Raw genomic sequence first — 26,774 nt, forward strand, 5'->3', positions numbered from 1 at the left:
GACATAGCGTCCGATTAAAGCCGCGACGGTCTGTAGGCTTCTCCTCACTGCGAAAAAGGTGTGCCGAGAAGCTCGCTAATGACGTCATTGTTGGTGATACTTCAGATATCCGCTTCATTTGCCTACACCCTGCCGTGCGTCGTCCGATGCGCACAAACAGCGCATCGTGCACCCACCTTCGCTGGAGTTGGTTTCCATCGTTGGAAATGTAGTGCTGCCATACCTATAGTCATCACTGCACCCCCTACCGGCGCTGTGCTCTGTGGAGAAGCCTGAACGCCGTTGCCGTTTCATTTGGCGGTTACGTCACCAATTTAAATGCTAGCACAAAAAGACTTGGCATTGTTTGTCTGAAAGTTTCGCACATTCGATCCCTTGAAGAGTTCGAAAACGTTATCAGTTGCCCTTAAATCTTCAACATGTATTCGTCGCACACTGACGAGACAATTACTCCGTTCATAATCGCCAGGAGAAAATTATATGTGCTTTACGAGCGTCATGTTATTTTAATTACAAGGCAACCAGCAACTTATTTTATTGCACGACACTGTGGTGGCAAGGCTAGAGAGGTGGGCTCTTTAACGATAATTGAAACCAGGGAATACGATATATTCCTTTCTATCGGTAGTGTTGATAAGTCTGGAAAAATAGTTGCGTAATCATTTTACAGTTCTATAGTTTTACAGACAGTTTTACAGAAACACAGTCACGTACCGCCAGAGGGACCCAAGCCCACGACCTCCGCGTGCCGAGTGCAGTTCTCTACCGTAAGAAATACGGCGGTGGCTGTCTCGCCTTCTAATTTCAGCGTATTCGGGTTGCGTGATGAACACTTTGAAAGTGTACACCAGCGCCTTAGCGGCGAACACTCTCCGTAATGGTGAACTCTCTCCGACCGTAGCGGCGGACGTGGATTCGTGGAACCTGGCAGCTGGCAGCTGTGCGAAAGCCATCTCATGCTACCTGAGGGATGAGGACCGCAAAAACCGAGGCCCTCGTTATTATAATGAGCCGACAAGGATAGGGAGGTGAAGGCTTGTTAAGATGCATGTATGAATGAAAATATTATTCGAGACAAGCACGAACAATACTGGGCTGCACTAACTAACTAGCTTCGGGCCTTTATCATGCGCTCTAGTCACGTTACCGTGCGGCTCTAGTCACATGGTACCTTCCCATAATTGTACTGCATATGACGCTCAAATAAAGAACAATGAACATGAAGCGCTATGCCGTATAGTAGACAAGAAAATTTAGCATTTGCGCCGTAGACTTGCACGGTAATACTTTCGTGTATTTCGCATTCCAAAAACGAACAGACGACGCGCAGCAAACACAAATAACAGTCTTGTGACACAACTCCGTTGAGTGCGTTCGCGTTTGTTGCGGACGCGCTGATGAACGCACAGACCGGCGACAAGTGCAATGCAGGCAATGAAACACACGTTGAACATGCAGTCTCTCAACAAGCGATGACGCGGCGCTTTGCAAAAGCTGACTCGCGCTTTGTACAAAACGAAGTCCCGATCGGTGGTGACGAGATGACGTGAGGTATATGGCCACGCGCAAACGCTCTCGTGTCTTTTTGGCACACTCCATTCACTCGCGCACACACACGCGCACACGTGAGAGGAGACGCAGCTTTGGGGAAAACGGTCACCGGGCTCTGTCTGACGTCACGTTCGGCATCCTTGCATATGGCACATGATTGTTCACTGCGGCTGCTTCGTAGGAGGTGCTGGTCTTGAGGCAGCCCGTTCACAGCGCAAGCTTAGTCGCGTGCAACAACGTTGCTTGCACTGTTTGTCAGGGGCGGTGTCGGACAACGGAGAATTCCTTTTCGGTGAGTGCGCTGCTGGTTTATGTTCTGCATTGCTGAGTTTTTGAAGCGAAATCTTCACTACGCTAAAGCAGTCGTTGCGTAGGCCGGAGAATGGCCTTGAACGACCTTCAGACCAACCCCGTTAGCCGTATATGACCATATGGGGTACAGTTAAGGTGTCTAACCCTTGACCAATGACCTCTAGTTGACCTTTGACATTGGGTGACCTTTGGGTTGACTTCTGACGTTAAGAACATGCGATGGAGTGATGTGAAGCCACGTGATCGCATCCAATGGGGGTGTCGTAAGACCATGTGATACCACGTCATAGCATGTGATACCACGTCATACCACGAATTGCAGGGTTAGCAAAGTTAACCCACTGCCATTTGTTTAATCTAGACTCAGGAGGAGATGGTTGCACAAGAGGAAAGGCGTGGTAACTATCTCACTCTTGGTGGACACCCTGAGCAGATGGATTAAAGGTGCGGAAATATGGCAGAGAGACAGGCGGACAGGTATCTGCCTCGCAAGACATCCTATAGACTTTTAAGAAACTCAGGATTCTTGAATCTACTGATTCCTTAAGCCTTCATAATTGTGCTGCTTTTCGCTGAGTGCAGTCTTTCTACTGCATGGTTAATGGCAGTCAAACAGTGGCAGTGCTCACAATCATAACAAGTCGCCGTTTTTTAGCACGACGTCAACAACTTGCAAACAGTATGCCTCGACAGCTCGGACAATCACAATGCGAAGAAGCGATCCGCTGAGAAATGGCATTTGGGTATGTGGCAGTAGCAACAAACATCACAGCCGTTAAAACTAATCTATTACCCTTTTTCAGGCAAAAAAAAAATAAAGGCAGACAGCTGACAGAAATGGTGAACAACAGCGGCTGCGCAGGCGGGACAGTGGTCTCGAATAGCGAAATGGTTTGAGTATAGGTGGCTTGGAAATGACGCCACCAGACGTTAATGTAACACTTCACGGCAGACAAACTTTTGATGCAGAAAAATTTTGCTTGGTGTCGTTTAGCCTGTTGGACAGTCTTCATTCAGCGGATTTCACAAATGACGGGACGCTAACGCGCACCAGACACATCGCTGCGTGCTGAAACACCAGTTCAAGCGCAGATCGTAACACCGTCCTGCGATGCGAATCCCAAGTCAGCTTTTCACAGTGAACCACTAGCTCCGTTCCGTTTCCGGAGTCCCACGTGACCAGTGCTATACTTCCGTCCCGGCAAACTCGGTGTTGGGCACGTAACCGGAAGCACAGACCCGGCTCTTCCCGGAACCGGAACAGCACACCGTCACCGCGCGGTCTCCCGTCGCCAGGCTCGCCGAGCTGCGTCGCTTGCGGCACACGACGACCGTGATGACGACGCCCACGAGCAACGCTGCCACCAGCACGCTGGAGACCACGAGCCAGGGCAGCTCGCCGGTGGAGTCTCCCGCGCCGTCCGCCCTGTAGGTCCACGTGCTTTGCAGCGCGTCCGAGAGCACGATCTGGTGCATGTTGGTGCCCCGGCCGTTCTTGCCGATCCTCTCGGCCTCGACCAGCACCGAGCGCCGCAGGAGGTGCCGCTGGAGGCCGCCACCGTCTCCGGCCGGGAAAGCGGCGTGACGCTTGCCGAATCTCCGGGCGGTGTGCACGGCGCCATTTTCTTTGGCGCGGAGAGTGTATATGCAGTGGATGAACCAGAGGGTGCCTGAGGCGACCTGCAAAGCGGTTGCGTTTAGTGAGTCACGCAATTGAAAAACCTAAAAAGTTGTTAGTGCTGCGTTTTCTTATGCCGAAAGCTAGAAAAAAAAGATGTACCATGAAACCTTGTACTGTTTGGGGTACAGCGGTAGATGAAGATGTACCACTGTACTGCACACTGTGCAAGGCAGTTCAGGCCTCGTCAGGCGTACCGGCCTTTTGCTTCAGCATCCTCTTTCTTCCGTAGAAAGAAATGAAGACTTTTCACTATAAAGCCAAGCCTTTGAGGGCGCACATCGGAACAAATTGTGTTATTCATATCCTTATAATGCGTTGCAGCGCAACGGAGCACAGCTGGCTGTCGCGATTGGCTTATTATGGCAGAGAGCGGCACTGAACGTCATTCATCGATGACCGCCTCATGGCACTCCATAAACTTCTGGCACAACAGCTTTTTGCACTCTCTTATTTCGGTTCCATTGTCCTTCTCCTTAGGTGTAAGTTAACCAACCCGAAGTTATGCGTGGTCTGCCTTTCTGCCTTCCCTTTAATTGTTCTCTTCTCGTCTACCTGGCCCAGAAGCGAGAAAAATTCGTTCCTTGCATACAGATAGCGGTTGATTTGTTTGGTTTAAACCGAAAAAAAAAACATCGAAAAAATACTCCGAATTCAATTTTCAAAATCCGTTTTTAACCGAAGAGATCAGTTTCCATGGCATGGATGCCACTTCTAGCTTATTTAGGAGTTGTCGGAAATTAATCATGCATGCGTGGTGAGATGAAGGTACCTTTGGATTAGGCACCGCATTCGCTTGTTTTATGGCATTGCACGCCTCTGCATACCGAGAAGAATAGAATTATATGCATCCTATTTGTTCTCTTTGCGGGTAAAGAAGAGCTAGCATAATATTTCATACGGAATACCACGTATGACGGACGGGTGTTCTGCACAGTGACAGGCGTGTTGGGCCGGGTACGGGCGTTCGATCCCCAGTACATATACTTACGCTTCAGAGTTGAGCGCAGAATCGCAGACGTTGCGAATGCTATTGATAGTTTGCTTAAGTTACTACTAGACCGAGATCACAGACTTCAAAAATACGAAGCGTAGCCACCGAGAAAATGCGTATCTCTGCTGACGCGTACAGGGGGCATGAAAAGAAACGCGAACAGAGCGGAACCTAGGCGCTCCGCTGTTCGCATTTATTTTCTTCGCGCTTTTACTTCGGTAGTATCAAAAAGACGCTAGAGTCGCCCGTATTACATTCCAGGACGACCCTAACGTCTTTTTATTTACCAGCCAGGTAAAAGCGCGGTCAAAAGAAATTGGAACAGCGGTGCGCGTAGGCGCCGCGTTGTTCGCGTTTCTTTCCATCACTATAGTACTTCGCGTCGCCTGCCTCCGTCGCTTGAATGCAACCTCGTGCGAGTGACAGCGGTGTTGACTGCGCGCAACCGGGCGTGAAGACGCCGATATGTGTCATTTCTGGGAGCGCTGGGATATAAAAATGAGTGAACTCCACTTTGCAGCTTCTTGAAAATCGCGAAGACTGCTTCGTTTTTGTTTTTGTTTTTGTCAAGCAGTTGCAGCTAGGACAGTACGCCGCAATTTTGACTGCGTAGATGCGGTTGAACAGCAAGGATAATGCCCGTCGCCGCAATTTAATTGATTAAAAGAGGACATTAAGGGGCAGCAAATGTTCTTCACTTACGGCCACGCATACGCACAACTTATCAAGAGAATGTTTTCACAATTTGAGTTGCAATAAGGTTCTAATAGCCTTACTAATATTTTTATTTAAAGAATACATTGTTATTTTCCTGGCAATAAACCGCCGACTGCGAATGTTTAGCAAGTTTTTCGGTCTTAACGAAGTAATCCGTGGCTTCCGTCACGTTCGAAATACTGAATTTTTACTGAGACAGAAGCACCATTTCGAAGCCTCCATCCTGTTGTCGTGAGGAGTTTGCTGAGAGTTACTGTCTCGCCCTCTAGCTGCAGCTTAAAGTGCGCCCAAGAGGTTGGAAAAGCGGTCTCAACCTTGAAGAGCGGGTCGGCGAGGAAATGGAAGCCGTCGGTGCCCGGGTCGTTCCACGTGTTGGTCACGTCGGCGTCGCCAGACTCGGACACCAAGCTGGCGTTGAAGAGAGCCCCGTGCAGCTGAGACGACACGGTGCTGGGAGCCTCTTTGTCCTGAGAGGGGGTGGAAGAGGTGCGGAGAGAGAACGAGGGTGATGCGAAGGGCGTACACTTGTCACCAACATTTTCATACTTCCTTTCTAGTCGGAAGAAAGCATCACAGAGAGGACATACAACAAAGTATCCAACATGATGTACCACTTGGAGCATGGTTGAGGTCGAGGAAGTTTCACGTTGCATCCTTACTTAGATGCGTTTAGGTCATTAGATGCGTTTAGTGTCCTGGTTATAGATCACCTCTTTGTTTCCTAGTAGTTATTCTCATTTTCTACACTTTCCTATTCGGCCCTGTTTATTTTTACGGTTCTGTTTGTGCCTAGACAGAAATTACAGCACTAACTGCAGCCGATTTCCTTTTTTCTTTGGTATGCTTGTCACCATGTTTGTATCCTATTATTTGTACCTCAACTTGAATTCTCTAACCGATTTTATAACTATTTTTGCCATATGTTATTGTTCAAGTTGTTTTACTTACCAATATTTTGTATCATTCACAGTCCTTCCTGTTACAGTCCCTGATGGGACTTACAGTATCAAATAAAAAGAAATGCCTACTGGTAACAACATTAAGGAGAAAAAACCGAAGATAGATGACTATGTGAGGGACTAAATCCATATAAGCTTCATTTTATAAGGAGAACTGTTTCTCGTCATGTTTGTTCGAACGTTACGGTAGATTTCGGAAAGCCGGCGCGAAGGCTTCGGGACTCGCAAGCCGAATATGCCAGGACTATAGCCAGCAAACTACTAGCTATCATTTAGCGTTCTCGCTCAGAACGCGGGGAAACTCAGTGACGCTCACAATGATCTTGATGACGTAGCGCAGGTTGGCCGACTCCGCAATGCAGCCGTAGTCTTCCTGGTCGGGCTCGTAGCGCGGGATGTAGCCGTCGACTCCCGTGCAGAGGAAGCACTTCTCGATGAACAGCGCGAACGAGTGGCCCAGGCTTTGGAGAGGGCTCACCATTATCTTCCCGTATATCTTGTCACCTGCGGGTCAAAGCACAAGACAAAGATATAACGGGCGGCTAGTTGTTACTGCATAGAAGCTACCTGACACTTCGCTGTCTTCCGGGATGATGCCGTAGCCGTAATAGGCCTAGGCGACAGGTACCACAGATAGGAGTATGCATTAACACCTCTTTTTGGGCTAGTTGGTGCATACTTGAATTAGAGAAAACCTAGCGCCAAAACCATGCAAACCACAAGGACGAACAACGACGAGACACAAAAGGCGCTAGGTTTTCTCTAATAGCAGTATGCACCAGAGGTCACGCTGAACGGGTAATCGTAAGTTAGACATAAAGCCTACTCTCGTGTTACAAAAACTAAAGATCTATACATATCTTTTTGAGCTGTTCAGCATATTTTGAATGCCCCGCCGTGGTGGCTCAGTGGTTAGGGCGCTCGAATACTGATCCGGAGTTCCCGGGTTCGAAGCCGACCGCGGCGGCTGCGTTTTTATGGAGGAAAAACGCTAAGGCGCCCGTGTGCTGTGCGATGTCAGTGCAGGTTAAAGATCCCCAGGTGGTCGAAATTATTCCGGAGCCCTCCACTACGGCACCTCTTCCTTTCTCCTTTCACTCCCTCCTTCATCCCTTCCCTTACGGCGCGGTTCAGGTGTCCAACGATATATGAGACAGGTACTGCGCCATTTCCTTTCCCCCAAAACCAATTATTATTATTATTATTATTATTATTATTATTATTATTATTATTATTATTATTATTATTATTATTATTATTATTATTATTATTATTATTATTATTATTATTATTTTGAATGCTTCAGAAACTCTATAATTCATACATATGATCTCGACAGCCAGCGGAAACAGTGCTAGCCAACCCCAAGTTTTCATAGATTTGAATCTAATCACATAAGCGCTAGCTGCGTCAGAGGAGTCGGATACCAATACCCGCGAGAAGTCAAATAAAGTCAGCAATACGCGAAGCACCAGCCTCCGGTTCCCTCGCCCACCTGGCACAAAGGAGACGTCGACGTCGTCTTCTGCAGCCTGCTGGTCGGCCTGTTGCTGCTGCTGCTGTTCGGGTCGACGCAGCCACAGGTCGCGGCGCCGAGTAATGTGGAACTGAGTGTCCAGCGAGAAGCGCGTGGGCACCGGGTCGCTCACTTGCTGGAACTGGATGGGCAGCTCGAAGGGCACCGGCTCCTGGGGCGTGCACCGCATCGGCTCCAAGAAACGGGTGCCCTCACGCACGGTGCACGGCACCAGGTGGATGCGGTAGGTGCCCGAGTAGTCCTTCACCTGCGCCGCCACGCCAGCCATCAGCGTCAACAACGCTCGAATGAGAACTCAACGAGACTTGTTGTACAGTAGCTACGGCTACTTGCGCCTCCTTCGTAGGTTTGGCCCGCTGGAGTCGGTACAATAAGAATATTGGTCATTGTGACAGTCGAAGAGACAGAGACTAAAAAAAATGAGAAAATAAAGTGGTTCGCATCCCTATTTCATTAATTCATGACGAGACAAATGTGACAAAGAAAGGTGATGGAAAAGGAAATAAGCTGAAATAAAAGTATAGTATCACACGCGTCCCTTCATGCATGCATATTGAGGGAAGAAAAAAAGCGTGTTTTGCAGCATACACAACACAGCAGACACGCAAAAAAAGTATATACACCCACTGCGCGTGCATACGCCTGTGCAAGTAATCCAGTATGAAGCACACATTTAGCTGTCTTCATGGCGCTTATGGTATAATACAGACAGAAGAAGAGCGGAGCACGAGTTGTGTTCGCTCGCTTTATTTCACATTCACAGGCATCCACGTTCAGCGTGCGGTTTTTCGTTAGAAAGTTGTTATCGAATCTTCTTGAAAATATTTCGCTTAAGCTGGATGATCGGAATAGATGGTGTCCCATCTTGGAGATCACAGGGCGAACAACACGGTCAGAGTATAGAATAAATGCAGTTCTAAAAAACTAAAGACGTAACACTTCACTTCATTATGTGTCGGCAGTGCTAGCATTAGCATCTGTTAGTGGCTTTACCGGATGTGACGTCACTTCTGGTCTGGGACGTTACTTCTCTCCAGCCAATGAGATTTCTCGTTCCAGTGACGTCACTTCTCTCCAGCCAATTGGCGAATTTTATGACTGACGACGCATTTTGAACCCGTGGGGCTCCTAATGCTGTTGCATTAAAAATAAAAGTCAGCGTTGTGTTCGTCCGTCCTTCGTTCTCCGTCCTTGTTGTTCGCGCTGTGATCCTGACTATGTTTCGCTTACTTCTTGCGTATTCGCCAATGAATCACCGGCATACATTTTAAAACATGTTTGAAACATGTTTAAAACATTTTGAAACAGTTGGTGCCTTCAACAACTGTATTTGCAAGCGCCGCTCGTTCAAGAAAGGATAGCTACGGAGCCACCGCAGTCCCTTTTTTTTTCTTAACTTAATCTTTGCTCCTGGTGCGCGTGTGACATTCCAATCTGCAGCTCCGATAGAATCGAATGGATACAGAAGAAGAGTTCCGTAAAACTAAAAAAAATAAAAGCGCAGTGGAATAGGTAACTCACAGCGACATCCGATATAAATTCCCACTCCTGCTGAGCTTCATTGTAAGTCGCGTCCCTGCGGATGAGCTTGAGTGTGAACGTGAGGTCTGGCTGCTCTTCGGACGTGACGTACGACATCTTCTTCAGTTCTGCAGTGAAAAAAAACGAAATATAAAAACTCTTGCACGCGCAGGCCTTTTGCGCCAGGTATGGCGTAAAGAAAGAAAAAAGTGCACCGTTTCTCAACTGTCATGGCAAGTGAAGTTCATTGCCCGAATTCGAGGAGTAGAACGAATTGTTACCTCGGCTCTCGAGGATGTACTGCCCATAAAATCCGGCTACCGTTCGGAATCGCACGACTAGTTGTCCTTGGTCGTTGATCCTCATCTGGGTCGGGTATATACTGCCTGTAGAGGAAGGAACAAGAAGGGGGTTCGTGTCCATTCTGCGCTGCACGTTGACTGGAAATGAGAGCTTAAATGGGCTCTGAGGAATTCTCGCGCTAAATAAAAATTACTTCTGTGACTCTTTCTGGATATAGCCGCCGCGGCTTTTGAAGACAAAAGGTACAAAACACAAAGGGAGCATAGCTGAACAAATCTAAAGTCACTGGCTACATGCAAAGGCACGCAATGGCTCAAATGCGACACAATATACAAGAGACCAGGATGAGAACGCACAATTATACCGCTGACTACATAAAAGCTGATGTGACTCAAATAAGGACAATACTGTATGTCATAAAACACAACACAACACAACAAATAAGGACATTGAACCTTGGGTTACAATATTGTTAGTAAGATTATTATATTTATCAGTAATACTAGGAAAAAGGAATACTTGATGGAGTTATTTCCAGAAGCTAATGGTGTTATTGTCAGCCAATGTTGTTCACGTGTACCATAACCTGTAGGAAAAGAATGCATGATGTATTGATGTTATCTTCTCCTTTTATAAGCTGAAAGAGTGAAAATTTAAGTGGCATGTTAGGTTCCTGTGTGACATGGATGGCAACCCGTTTCGCCTGCAGAGCTTCGCGACGTCAGCACCGAAAAAGAGTTCATGATTACCTCCTGAGAGTGGATGGCCATGTAGCCTGCCCTCAGGAATTAACGAACACAAAACTGTCTGCGCATCACCGCAGTTTGCTTTAAGAAAACTGCCAGTGCGGTGACACCTGTATTTCATTTGTGGGTCTTTTCTAGCTTATAAAATATCCGTTTTAGGTGAAAGTAGTGTCTGTGGTTAGGGCATGACAGTTTTAAATATGTCTTTATGTCCACCAAAAGGGCAACTGCATAAGTTATAGAAATCGGCGAGCTTAAAAAGGTCGAATGTGTGAAACTTTCAGGCAAAGCATCCGAAGTCCGTTTGGGCCAGCATTTGAAATGGTGGCGTAATAAAATCGTGACGGCCTTCAAGCTTCTCCGCAGCGCACAACGCCAAGTGGGGGCATGATGACGTCATCGAAGTATCGGTACATTTCCAACGCATAAACACCTGCTTTGAAGGGAAAAAAACCCAACGCCACAGAAGGCAAAGTCCGCTCAGCATTGTTTGGCAGCTAATTGCAACGAGGCACGGCAAGGTGTGGCTGACGACAGCGGTAATTTGAAATGATACCTTCTTTGGCGTCACACTGAACTTCTCTGCGCTCCTCCGATGCTCTGAGAAGAAGCACCAAATTAAATCGTCGGTTACGGCACTATTTTAAATGATAGCGCAAAAACACTTGGCATGCTTTACCTGCAACCTATATAGATTTGAATCCTTGAATATCGCAACATTCTCAAAAAGTGGTGCAGTTGCCCGTGAACAAACAGCGCAAGAAATCCTTAAGTCAGCTCAGTTGTGTGCACTGACCATTGAGGTGGGAGTCAAGATATGTGGAGATGCCGTGGTCCCAAAGGATGGCCGTGTTGTAGACGAAGCTGATCTTGAGTTCGGTCACCATGTCGCTGTGCTGCCAACCGCCCACGGCGGCCGTCGAGTGAAGAACGTAGGACACGTACAGGGGTACTGACATCGACACGTACGACTGCACCAGGTTCAATGCCTGCGCAGGTGACGTCGGTTGCCGAGTTGTATAAAAAGTTTACGCTCACGTTATTATAAAAATAAAGGCCGCTTTCCAGCCAAAGCTGGAAGGCGACACATAAGCGCCCGGACTTCATAAGTAGTGCGCACTTCACGCGATTTGGAAGTGAAATTTTCAGAGCAAGACAAATCTGTAAAGGCCTTTGTAGGCTTCGTAATAAATGCAGAGTGATTCAGAATACCACGTGGCTACTCTAATACAGTAGAGTAGCCCCCGTAAACAGGCTCCGTTCGCATTATAGCTTAGCACAAATATATAATTTGCACTGCTCTAGCATAAGCAGTAGTAGTTAGCGACTATATTTAGAACACAAATTGAGCGTCCAGTAGGTCGGTGGCATTTCATATCAAGTATCGCAATAAAAAAAAAAAAACTGTGCACCGTTCGTGTACGTTAAACTTTGCTGCATGCCATTTGTGCATTGCAGTGAAGCGCAGTTTATAACAAACGAGCGAATTGCACCACTACGCGCTTCCACTAAGTTTGTATACTGGTGCGCCACACTCGAGAGAAGGGCGGGGTACTGATTTTGTGTAGCTTAATTATTTTCTGGGTGTTCACTACAGCTGTCGAAATGTAGGTGCGCTTCTCGCGAGCGTGCACTGCTTTTAGAGTGGCGTTCTTATGAGGATGCATGCGCCATGCGGACCGCGACCGACTGAAGATTTTTGTTTTTGTGAAATTTTTTCCTTAATCAGAGGATGGCACACATTCACTCTAGTGGGCTCTGCTAGCAGAGCGAGCATACGTGTATTCACAATTAAATAAATGAAAGAATAACATACTGTCATGACATTCGCTGCTAAGCATTTTGGCGTATTGTACTCTTAACCATTCAGGAGTTGGAAAGCATACACTTGCCTGCCCGTCATGGTTAATAGAACCGCCACAATCAGAAACCAGTTCTGAAAGAGTGTAGTAAGCTGTCCAGTTCCACATGCAGGACTCAAGATCCAGGCTTTTGTAGAACCTGCAAAAAGACGGCAGCTGTACAAACTTCTTTGTGAGAAGTTTAAGTGCTAACAGATGAAAACTTATTACACAATTTGTTTACGCCGACTTCGTTGCTGCCATTGCGTATCTTTTCACAAGGTAAGTAGTCATGGGATACACTCGATTTGAAATAGGTGCAAGTTCACGGAAAATTTGTTCGTTTCAATGTCTCCGCGAGCTATGCGAAGCTGTGGCCATGTGTTCAAGGTTATAACTATGCACACCTAGGCAACAATGCCTTGAGTCATCTTCCTTTCTTTGTGCTAAGATCACTTTCCTTGGTCTCGGCTACTCCTGCCGCTTCTTGATGTTCCCAGCCGCTCCTGTCGTAGAGTTTTGCACTTTACTTACTCCAGCGAATGAGCATGCATACTACGTTTCATCACTGCAATGTAGCGCCGCCAAATCTACAGCTCTGGTCAGCCAAGCCAATGATAGTTCAACGGAGAGAACGCTACCTGCTGCTGTATCATTTTGCTGCATGCGTGACACCTCATTGGAACCAATTTCTATTTTTTTCCTAATCTGCCGCCTTGCAGTTGACTTCAAAAACTTCGTTCACCAATTCTGACAAAGAGGGGTCACATCTGAAAACCGGTTAAAATCTTGTCAAACCACTACAGCCGAAATAGCCTATTCACGCTCTTCTGCTTCGCATCACTGAATGGAACTTGAGGCATAAAGCAAGCACTATTACCATTTGGCTTAACGTTGTTTTCCGTGAAGCTCAGTGCCTCGCAAGAAGCTCAAACCGGGGTGGAGCTTATGTTTTCCTCACTGCCCTCCTCTACTGATTTAATAGCTCTCTCTCTCTCTCTCTCTCTCTCTGTAGATATATTTTGGTATATAATCCGGCAAAGACATGCAGTGAACATGAATGCAACTATATGGGAGTAAACAGGGAGTAAGATGTCCTCTAGTGCACACCCTTTTATAAAAGGGTGCATACTAAATCCCTTTTTGTTTGTTCCTTAGAGTGGCTGATTACTTTGCATTGCCTGAGGACCTCACTTCACACGCGCACAGGTGTGAAAAGTGCAGAGCAGGAGCCTATGAAGACATAAAAGGCGCGGCAACTCCCTAATTCTGGGTGGACACTTGAATCGCGCTTTGGGGGGAGGTTCTGAGAGACTTAAGAGGGGAGAGAGGGCGCACCATGAGATTACGAGCCCTCATGCCTCGCTTACCTGAGCGTTGACTCTCCGCGCATCGGGCCGTTGTACTGGTAAGGCTCCGCGGCGTCGGCCGAAGGGCTCTGGTCGAGAGTGTCGTTGGTGATGAATCCGAGCTGGGTAAACGCCTCCGTGGCGTCCACCAAGTTTGAACAGCGATGAAGCCCTACACGCAGAATGCTGGGGCTGAGCGCGAACTCCAAGTTGGACAAGGGACGTGTTGAGATGGCCGGCAGCAGGCCGTCCCGATGGGGAACCAGCACCGTGATTTGAATGCGGTTGGGGGCGCGCAGGTCGGACGTCCCTGCACGGTGCAGTGAATAAAGGAACGAGCGCTGATAATCGCGCGTCGTGTCGATCGATACCTGTTATCGAAGTTAATTTTAGCATTCCTATAGGAAGGCTGTGAAAATCATGTAGCTCTTTTTTATCCTTAATTTTGAGCCTAAGGACTGAATTTTTATTTCAGCATTAAGACTACAACACTTAAAATGTACTCCTAATCTGTGCTTTTGTGTCTAGTATTACTGACTTGGAGTTCTTTTCAACCTAGTTCAACGGTGGTGAGTATTTTATTTCTGTTTTATTTATATTCTTTCGAAATACTTGCTTTTGTTCTTATGAGATCGCATAAGCTGCTGTACGTTCGCGGTGCAAGTCGAGTTTTCGCGGGTAGTTTTTATCATTCAGTTCAACGATCTTGTAGCCGCCAGTTGTTTTTTTTTTTTTTCATTTACATCCATAATTTGCTCAATTTATTTTCACTGTCCTTCAAGAAGACAGAGACATATTACTGTGCTCCATACAAAGCAAATAAGATTAATAAGACGCGCGCAACTCGAATACGTCTATTACTCTTAAACAGCGTACATTGATTATTAATGAAAGAACACTGCTAAAAAAAGCTCGACCAGTCTCAACTGAATCGTGAGTGCTTTGGTCGAAGCGCGTCAGCTCTCTCAACTTGCCCGTGTATCGCAGTCTGGCAGTGAACGGCTCGGCTCCCACGTAGTCATCCTCCGGTGGCCTACACAGGCCGGCGTCGGTGGCCACAGTGACCGGCGCGCTGTGTACCTCGAGCCCCACGTCACCGTCACTGTTTACCGCTCGCGTGGCACACTGCACCCGGCTGCCTGCACGCACAGCGAACACGCCCCATTCAGTGAACAGCGCCCCGGTTACAACGTCCATTCAAAACAAGCCGCCAAGATGGCCGTTCTTTGTTGCAAAGCTAGACTGCTCCGTACCACGAAATTTTGGCTTTGATGATGCAATACGCTGCTTATAACACCGGCTCAGCATAAAACAGCAGCATTAACATCCATCATTGTGCGTGACTTCACTGTGGCGTTTGTGAGGCCATTACAAGAGCACTGAGAGAGCACTCTGTTCGGACGCCACCATAATTCCTTTCACATCAGTTCAAATTTTATAAATAATGGCTGAGCATCTCATTACGTAATTGGCAATGTCATGTCTTCATTTAAATTCGTTAGAGTACGAAAATTGTTTCATACTATTAAATCTGCCTGTAAAGCTGTCTTTTTTGCATCAATACGCGTATAGAGGTGAAGCTAGTACGTCCTCATTGTACAGTGCCGGAAAAGGGCTGCATTACTGTACGCGAGGAGGGAAATGGCATTTTAACGCGTTTGATTCTTTTATGACTGCTACCTCGTTCATTAGATGTATATTAAAGTGGAATAATTAATCATGTTGCCATTGTTACAAATAACACACGGGAGTTGCCAAGAAAGCAATGCACAAATTAGATATTCGGGATTGTTCATTCAGAAATTGCACAATTTGCACCGGAAAGCATTGCATGCCTCTAATAATAACATTCTTCTATACAATATATAAAAAAATTTTGGAATTTATGCTGTCGTGAAACAAGGACAGTGTTTTTTACCGGAGTGCATAGTCAGTGTACCGCTCCCCTTCCTGTGCTCACATTCATACTCTCATTGCACTAAATCAGTCTTCTTTCGTCATCTTTAGACGTTGTCCCTCACAGCGCTTTCCAATCGAGCCCAGTAAAGGGAAAACCTTGGTAAAACAGCGCGGAAAAAACGCAAGGACGGAACAAACACGACGACACGAGCGCTGACTTTCAACTGGTGATTTATTACGCACGTGTGTACATATACTATTCCCGCCAAACACTACACAGAACAAAAATATTCAAGAAACACTGCATCATCACTGAACACATTAAATCTACCATGCTGCAAATGCATGCTCCAAACAGGTGATTTCGTGGTTAGCCAATGATAATGAGGGCTTGTTAATGCATGCTGCACCCCCCTTGTCAATATGATATGCCTCTACTAGTTCTCTTACTATCTGATCTTTATGTTTGAAGATGACGGATGTCTGATGAAGCAATGGGGCGCACGTGTGCTTAGGTTGCCTGCAGTGCAGCGCCAAATTCGAACTGGCTGCCCTGTCCAAAGAATTGTAATGCTCCCTCAACCTGACGGCACCAAATGGGGAGTACGCGTTCAATGGGATGCCATCATCCAAATAAATTCGGCGATGGCCTTCCTGATTTGCAGGTCTGTGCAATGGCGGGCGACGTTGCGCTGAAGCGAAATAAAAATAAAGTTTAAACCACCAGCAAGGCTGTTATATCTTTGTAAAGTCTCGAAGTATGCACGTGAATTTCTGCCACCGCCTTCGGGGTCCCAATTCATCCGAATCACATTTAAATGTCATCTTGAGTCGGACGGTCAGAGAGCCTTGTTCTTTTATATTTTGAGGAATTAACACTCGAGAGTCTAGCGTATCAGCTTCCTTCTTTCTAGGAGTTTTGTTCACGGCCACTGGGAATTCGATTGCAGCTCGCTGTCTCCCGTCTTTACAGGTCTTTTACGAGGACATCCTTCGACCAACTACGATACAGCCGTTCCCACGTACGCAGGAGACATCAATGATGCAACTTTACGCTTTATATATTACATCCCTTGTTGCAGAATGAAAGAAAAAAATAGCCCTTTTACTCTTTTGGCAGCTTTTTTAATCGGCGGGGTGGCTCAGTGGCTTCGGCTTTCGGCTCTAGAGGCCGAGTTCAGGGGTTCAGTCTCAACCGCATTTTGATGAATGGCGAAATACAAAAACGCTCGTGCAATGAGACTGCAGTGCACATTAATGAAAGCCCCCGGTGGACGATATAAACTCGTAGCTCCCCTCAATACTGCATGCGTCGTAGCCCACGATGTCACTTTGGGAAGATAAGATTCATTAGCACTGAGCAAATGATCCACAGCGCTTACCCGCTGAAAAATACACACTATCCAGCGTGATGGCCTTGACAGGAGCAAAGAAAGCCTTCGACCGGATGTCCCGCAAGCTGGATGAGTCGTCCGGTGAGGCCACTTTCCAGTGGAACTCGGTGAGGCTGTCATTGATGCCCTCCTTGGAGCAGATTGGCCCAGTGCGCAAATAATCCGGATGTTTAGGGTTGCAGGACTGGGGAAATAAAATGAGAGGAAACTTTGATATACTGCACTGTACACTACTGAACGCAATCTTCAACGTAAAATTAATCGGCTGAGCCAGCTTTTGATGGAAGCGGCAAGGCAACCGGCAAGTCAGGCAAAGCAGTGGCTCTAATGAGAGACTACGCTTAAAGAAACTAAGCTGAACAATAGCAAGGGAAACTGTAGTGGTGTAATAGGGAGCGATTGTTTTTGAATATATTAAAACGGAGAATTGCTTGACTTGTCAAGAACACATTGTAAGGACCATCTTCTTAAAGTGGAACACAATTCGTTTAAGGTCTATGAATAATTTGTGTGTTTGACGCTACTCTAGCATTTATGAGCTAGAATTCACAACATCACAAAAAAATAGGCTTATTCTAATGTTTAAAAGTAATGTTTTTGTTTCTTGTAGAAACAGCGCAAAATACAATGTGCAAGCAAGCAGATGGCAAGTAGACATCCCATCTACTTGACGTACATTGTATTTTGCGCTGTTTGTACAAATTTGACGTAGCAAGTAACTTTCCATTTTATTGTAAATAGCGAGCGCTTACATAAGTAAAGCGAAATAAAATGTCAGATATATGTGATAGTTGCCTTTTCTCTTTACGAGCAACACGCGCTTTGTTATTTTGGAGCTACTTACAGCTGCATATTTTGAGTAAATAATATATGAGGAATATCATGTCCAAGTCACTGCCTCAAGCAGTGCACATAGGTGACCGGCGCCTATGTGAGCAGCGGCGCTCGTTAGCGTTATAAGTGACACGTTGCCAAAATGCGTCGTTCGTCCTGAAAATCGCCCACTGGATGGTGGGAGGTGGCGTCGCCAGACAGGAGCATTCCCGTTGGCTGGAGGAACTTGACGTCACCAGAACGATAAGTGACGTCACCAGACCAGATATTACGCCACTTCCATCAAAGCCATGAACAGCTGCTAATGCGCATTGCGAGCATATATAGAATTAGGCGCTCCTGTGAATCGTTTATTTCCCTTTTATAGCGGTTTTCTTCTCATCGCGTACCGATATGCAGCAGAGCGGGTATCCGTGGATGGGATGCGGCGACGCTGCGTCTGCTTCGTCGTACTCCCGCAAGGACACCACGACCGGCTCCGAGGGGAAAGTGACCGCCGGCAGAAACCGCACGTCTTCTATGTACACGATCATCTTCGAGTCCTGCAGAGGCAACAAAGACCACAGGGTGGCGGAACAAGAAGCATACGTCAGTCTGGTGTCTCGTGACCACCGAACACAGACAACTCTTTCCCACTGCGAATGACTGGCTTCTTTTTTTTTTTGTGGCTGGAATTTCATCCAGAGGTTACATTGGGTGAAAGAACATGTGCGATAGTGTGTTTGACGACAGCGCACGGCAGATTTCACGCGATACTATTTAATAAAATTCTGCACAGCGTCTTGCAGGACGCAGAGCACTTGGTCTAAAAGACAAACAAACCATGCGCCTCACTTGAAGGGCAGCGCGAAGTAGCCAGTTTGCCGCTATCATTTTTTTTCCGCGAATAGCTATGCGTTGCATGCCTTATATAATAAAACATTACTTCATATTTTTATTTTAAATGACGTCACCTGTCGTGGTCTGCATCTACTTTCATGTAGTTGACCCTAATCTAGACAATAGGCCCAAAAAGTCTGAAAATTTATGTAAAAACATATATAAACAATAAAAAGTATATAAATGGCTATTTCCTTGCATAATGTGTCGCATCATCAACGTAACGACCCTTGTTGCGTTTGATTGGGCCTTGCAGAAGATGACAGATCGATTCATTGACGTGTATATGCTTCCAATAGATACGTGCCAGCGGTTATCGTCGGACAAATGATTACAACACTCCGGAACTGGCCAAGCGAATAACGTGGTAACACATATGCAGGGCGACGAATCTCCGAAAAATAAATATTGGTTATCTATTCATTTTGTTTTGCGTGGGTACATCATGGATATGCTTATTGGCGTCATTGTGAGCGGCTCTGCCTGGTCACTGCAGGAAAGTATCGAGGGGCTATGTGATATCAGGATGAAATCAATAACAGGAAACTTTGGAAGGTACACATTATATATGTCGTTTAATTTCATAAGTTGAAGTAACACGGTGGTTTGGGCTAGTTGGTTGCAGTTCATAATGGAGACAAGTTTCGCAGCATGAATAAAACGCACACAGAAGACAAGGAACAAACAGGAGCAGCACAGTCCTGTCTTGTTTGTTCCTTGTCTTCTGTGTGCGTTTTATTCATGCTGCGAAACTTGTCTCCATTATGAATTTCATAACCTTCCACCACTTATCGGCTTCAAAACAACCATCCCTAGCACTTCAAGGTCACATCAGTGTACGGTCATCTCAGAGACTACCTAAAGAACGTCGGAGCTTACCTTGACGTCGGCTATGCGGCTGGCGTCTTCCTTCAGGTGCAGCGTGAAGGCCTCCTTGTGCTCCTTGTCGTCGTCGTAAAGAATTTGCACCGTGAAAACCGTCTCGTTAAGGTGCGGATGGAACGTGAGCTCTGCGAGGCGAAAGCGAAAGAGAAACAATGCATAGCCTCAGGATCCGTGCCCAAGAATGGCCTTTTCCGCGTATACCGAAAATATCGCGCTCCCCCGGCGGCGCCGGTGAAAGACAAAGCACGGCGCTTTCCTCGGGAGGGAGCGCCGCCTCAATCACGCCTCGAGTGAGAGGGGGTGAAAGCGTGAAATGCGTTCGTCTCGAGCGCAATGCCGCCCGAACGCCCGCGAGAGCCGAACACCTGGAGGACTGCTCCAGACCCCTCAGGGCGTCAGTTTCGTCACCGTACGGGCATGCACCCTCAACCCGTAATCTTCCCTGAAAATAAATACCGTGCAGCGCTGTTTAAGCTACGAATAGCATCAGACAAGGCGTGGGTCCACACAGGTCCTCGGACTTTTCTCCGCACAGAGCTCTCGCGCTTACAGTAATTGGAATGAAATCGCCTAGTCGACTGACATTAATGCCCAACTATAATGTAGCCAAAAGATGCCAGTCGAAGAGCGATATGTCCTTTCCGCTCTGGAAAATCCGGTCGCCATTACAGGAGGCACTCGAGCGAAGAAATAGGCGGAATTTTTGCGAGGTTAACACAGGCTGTTGCAGATACTACTACTACCAGCTCTTAAAGTCAGGGACTCTCGGGAGGTCTCAGACCTCCGAACAGTATTGACAAGATATCTAGATCTCCTGGGATAGAATGTAGGCACTTCATAAATCCGAAGCAGGTAAGCATTTGTTATTTTTGGCAGTGGTGGTTGGAACATTTATTCTTTATTATTTAAAAAAATTCACCGTGATCTTTAGCTAGAGTCATTAACATATATTCTGAAACATGGAAACAAGAAAAATAAAAGTTGGCAGCACTGCGCTGGAAGAACAAAGAAAACCTGTGCCCTCACATAACGAGTCAGTCCAGAGCTGGCCACTCGGCTCCAAGGCTACACAGCATCGACGAGCGCACTGGCAGATAAAGAGGATCGTTTGTTTCAGGTCTGTCATAAATTGACAAAACGACCTTTTTTAAACATGATATCTCCCCTTTGTTAAAAACGATCTACAAGACAGGCCGCCAGCCGCTTTCTTTCTCTCCCTCTTTATTTCTCGTTCCACCTGTGCTCGAATCACTAGAGACGACCCCTTTCGCTGAAGCCAAACTTTAACTAAGGTGGCAGTCTAGGCATGTTGGTGATTCATGATGGAAATGTACTACAGCGCAAACAAAGACGAGGACACAAGGAAGACACCAGGGCTGACTTACTCGGACCAGCATTTATAGTTGAAAAAACCAGGCAATTATCACACATGCGCAGTAGGTGACACATTCATATGTTGGCGCTAATATAACAGCTCCTTACCAGTTAGAGCAATGGATGGCTTGGCCCCGCAGGACCCACCCAACTGGCCTATCATTTCAGCCTCTGCGATCTCTCGAGTCAGTTGGCAACGGTTTTTGGTGATAACAGAGCAAACTTGGTAAGCGGGCTGACACACGAACTCTCCATCCGAATCCCTATCATTTTCATCTTCACCGTTTTTCTAAAATTTCCCACAGTGTGCGTCCAGAAACACTCCTCGCCGTTCAGACACATTATTGCAATGTCCTCGGAGGCGGTCGTTCAAACACCTGCCGCTTTGTCCTACATAGTTCTTCCCACATTTCAAAGGGAGGCTGTAGACAATGGAATGCGTACTTTCTACGAACTTTGTTCGGTGCTTCTTTCTGCAGTTCAGATTCTGTGTCTGAACGACGAAGAGGGTTTCTGGTTGCACACTGTAGGAAATGTAAGAAAAATGATGAAGATAAAAATTATAGCGATTGAGATGAAGAGTTCGTGTGTCAGCCCGCTTACCAAGTTTGCTCTGCTATCGCCAAAAACCGTTGCCAACTGACTCGAGAGATCATGGAGGCTGAAATGATAGAGCGGTTGGGTAGGTCCTGCTTGGCCAAGCCATCCATTGGTCTTACTGGTAATGAGGTGTTACATTTGTGCCAGTATGTGAATGTGTCACCTACTGCGCATGTGTGATAATTGCCTGGTTTTTCTAGCCTATAATTACTGGTCCGATGTTAGAAAACTGCTGCAAGACAGCGCTCGTGTGTTCCATGTGTCTTCCTTGTGTCATCGTCTTTGTTTGCGCTGTACATTTCCATCACGAAACTTCAAGTACTGATTACTACTACTACTACTACTACTACTACTACTACTACTACTACTACTACTACTACTACTACTACTACTACTACTACTACTGAAGAACAGCTGTCATATGCCAAGAGCACATTGAACTTGACCATTGGTTACCTGAAGCCAACCTCCCTATATGGCTTTAACAATGGTGCACAGTTTTAACGAGACAGAGTATAGGCAAAGAAGCAGCGCTTCCGTCAGTGTGCCAATCCATCACGTGATGCGTGGGTAAAGCGGGGAACTCCCACTTTTTGCGAAGTGCAGACAACTCTTTCTCTCGCTCGCCCTACCCTAGCGTCGTCGAGACTCCGGCAGAAACGGAAACAGCGGCGCTCGATCGAGGTGGGCGCCCGAGGGGACGCGCCGTCTGCTCGAGAAAAATGATGGCGCCGCCGACGCCGTCTCCAGCCGCGCAGCCATTGTGCGTGCGCGCCGGTCTCGGTCGCATGAATTGTCTCGCGTTCTGCACCCTTCTCTCCTCCCTCTATAGGTGCTGTTTTTCATTTTCCATTTCTTTTTTATCTATTCCAAAGTGTCTGGGCGCAGCCTTTTTTTTTTTTGAAGACGCTGCTCCTCTGACTTTCGAGTGGTTCGAGAAAGAAAAAAAGATAGCCTTCGAACGAATCGCTCATTCGTGACGAAAAAGGAGCGGCGGCTCTAAAGACGGCGACAGACGAAGAGAAGAAAGCAGACGCACCGTTTTCTCTCAGCGTGCCTTTGCGCTGCTCTGTCCTTGTCTGAGATGCTGTGGCCTTTCTTCTTCCTGTTGTTCTCTCTCATCAGTTACGAAAGAACTCAACAGCAGGCGCTGCGGATTTCTTTTTTTTTTGTGCAGATCCATGCCCTGCTACAGGTAGAGCGCAGATAGTTTGCAAGGGATACCTGTGTACGTGCGTAAAAGAACGCTTTAAGTGGTGCGCGTTACAACGAGATCACCGGTTTCATTAGGTGAATGTGCTCGACAGAAAACTACGGATATTAAAACGACGATGTGCTCTTTAATCGGCTAACAAACTTCTCATCTGTCTGTCGTCCGCCGCTCTACAGCCAATGTGAGCTCGCGCAAGGGACAGCAGTTGGAGGGGGAGGAGGCACTTCTGAATGGTGACTAGATATGTTTGTTGGTAAGATGCCTGGCAGGCGGCTCCAGATGATGAAACATTAAACGAGACACAGGCTTGCGCACAAATGACACACAATTCCTTTTTAAGTACTGTGCTCGTGAAGGAACTAAAAAAGAAAGCCTCGGCCATGCGCAAATACAAGGGCGCGACCTCAAGGTTAAAGGTCAGTCAGGTTGAAACAATAATCGCGATGCACCCTTCGTCCTGTCTTGCGCGCCTCACTTGAGGATGCATAAAAGGACAGTAGAGCAGAAGACATACCTTGTGAGAGTGGTTGGTAATCCCGGCCTGCCGTGGCGGAGCCGTCTCGGCTGAACACTCGCACGACCGACGTGGCGCTGCAGTCGCCTTGCCGCACCACGGACACGGCCAGGCTCACCACGTCGTCCGGGTTGCGGGGCTCTTTCACGGTGGTCCGCGTCTGCCGAAACCTGATCACGGGCTCTGAAGGAGGAAAGGCAAGCTGGTTACGACTACAGCGGCTACTCCAGCTTGTTTGTTCGTTTAATCAACCCGACACGCGGTTAATATGCACTCGTTTCCTCACTATCCCCCTCCCTTCTTCATTCCTATATCGCTCTGTTCTTTGTCCCACCACCCGTAGTTCTTTCAGTATTAATGCATACCTGCTATTTAAAGCTGGTGGAGTGTTAAAAAAATAGCTGCGGTTTAACTACTGCTGAACCTGGTTAGGGAGCGAAAGTTGTGGTGTATCGGGCAACTAGACGCGGCTTGGCATCTGTAACGTTGAGTGCGTTCCGCACACTGGATAGGCAGTGCGCCCAGCCTGGCAGGTGGCAGTTAAATTAATGGTTCATCGCGAGAGGTTGGTCACCCAATGAATGCTGAGGCCTATTCTACCTCCCTTTACTGGCGAATCTAAAGTTCAAAGGTCAAGAGGCGCGACACCATGGTGGACCACATATTGTATGGCGTATAGCCACATTTGACCTCTGGATCACTTGACCTCTGGCTACTGAGCGTAGTGGAGGTTTCGCTTCAAAAGTAACTCTGTATAGCGCACTCCAAGTTGAAGTGCGTTGTCTCAAGGCAAGGCCATGGGTTGCACCCACAGGTCACGCGCGTGGCGTCCGGACAATGAGGTGATTGGACTCACGGTCGGACTCGTCGCGGATGCGAATCTTCGTGACGCTGGGCTCTCCAAGCAGCGCCATGCCGGCGGTGCTGCTTCGCTGGGCTCCCAGCACCAGGCGCAGCTCTTCGAAGCCCTCCTTGACGCTGTCGTCCTTGATCACGAGAGTGCACTTCTTCTGGCGCTCCCCTGAACGAAATGCGAGTGTTGTGAGTCGCTTAAAACGAATCTACACTGGTCCCAGTCCATATCGCGAGGCCTCACAGCGTTGTGAAACTGTTTGCGGAACAGTAAGCGCTCCTTCAGTTCCTTTGAAGAACATGTATTGTAGTTACTTCAGAAACGTCCACTTACAGTCTAGGAGTAACGCGGTTATAAAATTTCAACTTACTGTCTTTGCATGTGTAAAGCTGTTACCAATTCTCTACCGCACTGTACTGACTGAAAACTCATCACCAGAAAAACATTTTTTTTTTCATTTTGTTTTACTGCAAACGTTTGTTCATTTCTTTCGCCTGGTATATGAAAAAAAAAAAACTAGTCGACGTGCGAACTGGGCATGGCGCCTGTTGCACGCATCTATTCCGCGCCAACCATATCTCCCCGTACTGTACTCTGCTGGGACGTTCATCTATGTGTGTGTCGCCTCCGAAGATACACACCTCTAAAATGATGTGCTCTGCTGAAAAACTGCTTTAATTGAGGAATATAATTATAAATAAGGCGTTAATTATCTGTAAGCGCTAACAAACCTGGCCCGCCTTTCATACGCGAGACAAATAAACTACAAATGTCACTCTTTTCATACGCTTAGCTGTGCTAACATCGAACGGATAGTACTTAAGTCACTAAGGTGGCAGCCTGGGCATGTTGGTTATTCATGATGAAAATGCACAGCGCAAAGAAAGACGAGGACACAAAGAAAACACACGGAACACACGAGCGCTGACTTGCAACAGTTTATTTCGAACCTTGGACCAGTATATAAAGCTAAAAAAAACAACAAAAAAACGGTCAAACATCTCGCATGCGCAGTAGGTTACACGTTCATTCGTTGGCCAAGCCATCTATTGATCTTAGTTGTAAGGAGTTGTTATACTTACGTCAACAAATGAATGTGTCGCCTACTGCGCATGCGTGATGTTTGCCCGTTTTTTTTTTCAGCTATATATACTAGTCCGAGGTTCGAAACAAACTGTTGCAAGTTAGCGCTCGTGTGTTCCCTGTGTCTTCCTTGTGTCCTCGTTTTTCTTTGCGCTGTACATTTCCACCATTATCTTCAACATCCCTTCAACCATTTCTCTTCTAAAGCACAAGGGACTGTTGTATTATTCACGAAATCCTTTTAACTTGCATTGTCTGCGCGCAGCGCGGGCGACCGTGACGAAATAACGGAGAGAGAACACGCAGGCGAACCTAAACTAAACTAACTTCGATGAAATATTCAGTCACCTCCTGATGTCTACGGACTGCGCTGCCGCCGGAGCAGCGCATGCGTCAACAACAGCAGCTATTCAATATGCTATGCCACCGCTACTGCGCATGCGCGGGCTGCGCGGCTTGTCGCAGCGTCCGATTGAAAGAATAGGCGCGGCTGATGGCTCCTCAAGACTTGAGTGTAGCTAACGTCATCTATGAGACGTCATAGAACGTGGAACGCCCTTCCAGTAATGCATTTCATGCTTACATTTACTCTCTACGACGACATCCAACGTAAGTTTGCACGTTGACGCTTTCTACGCCCAAGCAGCTAGCGATTCCGAGGCTCACCCGGTTCGAAGACGATGAGCGAGCGGTCCGTGTCGGGCCTCTCCTCGAAGTCCAGGTCCACCTTGGCCGACCCCTGGCGCGTGTAGCAGCGAACCGACGACCTTTGGTTCGTGTCGCCGGATCGCACCACGGGCACCAGGAGGGAGCCGGCGTCCTCATCCACCACGTACTCCTCTTCCAGAAAGAACATCTTGGGCACTGCACGAAGCGTTGTGCCTCTGACGTCATGCGGCGAACAACACGGGGCATGTATGTATACTGCCGACGGACACCTTCCACTTGCTAAGCATCCTGCCCAAGGTCAGTCCCGCTTTGTACCCCACCACCTGGTGTCCGTGGTGTGGGGCCCCAGTCACCCTATTTCATACAACTCGGGCGTGTCCCGAGTGCCCGCCCTTCCCCCCTCCTCCTCCATACTTAACCCCGACCCCTTACCATGAGCGGTGGACACAGGCCCGCTCGGCCAGGCGGCTGTGGTCCTCGAATAACGGCTCTGCGTTCCACCAGCTTTATTTCCTTTATTCATAATAATAAAGTTTTCCACCCCCACCACCACCAAGACAAAGCACGTGCAGGGGATTCACGGCGGAGTTATTGCTCGCTTTACAAGGAACGATGTTGTAGATTTCCTAAAACTAATCTGCTGTAGGAATATTTAGCCTTTTAAGAGCAAAGGCACCCCAGTTATCTTAGCTAAGCACAGATAAACTAATCGTAGAAAAAAAAGTTTCATTTCATACCCGATCTTCCGCGCGCAGGTATGACAGAAATGCCGGAACTCCATGCTGTCGATATTGCCGCGAATCTTTGTACTGTTTTTTAGTCCACGCCCAAAGCCGCCGGCACGCGGCTTTATCATTTTTGTGACGCCAGATGCGACAAGATTTATCCCGATTGATCGTGGCTGCGCCCAACTGTTTTGTTACAGACTTGTAGGTGTTTTGGCGTCTTTTATCGATGGCTCCTTGCCAGCTTTAAATTGAGCATGGCCGACAGCGACGGCCATTCTGGTCCCTAGCATGCTCGTTGCTACACCGCCGTCGAGTCTTTCAGTTCTTTGCGGGCGCGAGTC

General features: G+C 47.3%; 1 protein-coding gene across 1 annotated transcript in view; it reads right to left on the reverse strand.

Moving 5' to 3' along the window:
- Positions 1 to 1,263: 1,263 nt before the first annotated feature.
- The window catches only part of LOC144129091 (FRAS1-related extracellular matrix protein 2-like), a 192,422-nt gene continuing 166,911 nt past the window's right edge, over positions 1,264 to 26,774 (reverse strand). The window contains exons 9-24 of the mRNA XM_077662998.1: positions 25,703 to 25,900; positions 23,957 to 24,121; positions 23,101 to 23,283; positions 19,394 to 19,524; positions 18,025 to 18,177; positions 16,790 to 16,985; positions 14,483 to 14,647; positions 13,530 to 13,818; positions 12,211 to 12,319; positions 11,115 to 11,307; positions 9,551 to 9,655; positions 9,270 to 9,397; positions 7,707 to 7,995; positions 6,528 to 6,715; positions 5,567 to 5,719; positions 1,264 to 3,543 (exon numbers count right to left, since the gene is read on the reverse strand). Of these exons, the coding sequence (XP_077519124.1) occupies positions 3,049 to 3,543; positions 5,567 to 5,719; positions 6,528 to 6,715; positions 7,707 to 7,995; positions 9,270 to 9,397; positions 9,551 to 9,655; positions 11,115 to 11,307; positions 12,211 to 12,319; positions 13,530 to 13,818; positions 14,483 to 14,647; positions 16,790 to 16,985; positions 18,025 to 18,177; positions 19,394 to 19,524; positions 23,101 to 23,283; positions 23,957 to 24,121; positions 25,703 to 25,900 (3,140 nt within the window). The 3' untranslated portion in view covers positions 1,264 to 3,048. The remainder of the gene's footprint in view (positions 3,544 to 5,566; positions 5,720 to 6,527; positions 6,716 to 7,706; positions 7,996 to 9,269; positions 9,398 to 9,550; positions 9,656 to 11,114; positions 11,308 to 12,210; positions 12,320 to 13,529; positions 13,819 to 14,482; positions 14,648 to 16,789; positions 16,986 to 18,024; positions 18,178 to 19,393; positions 19,525 to 23,100; positions 23,284 to 23,956; positions 24,122 to 25,702; positions 25,901 to 26,774) is intronic.

Source organism: Amblyomma americanum, chromosome 4 (assembly GCF_052857255.1).
Source record: "Amblyomma americanum isolate KBUSLIRL-KWMA chromosome 4, ASM5285725v1, whole genome shotgun sequence".
NCBI lineage: Eukaryota > Metazoa > Arthropoda > Arachnida > Ixodida > Ixodidae > Amblyomma > Amblyomma americanum.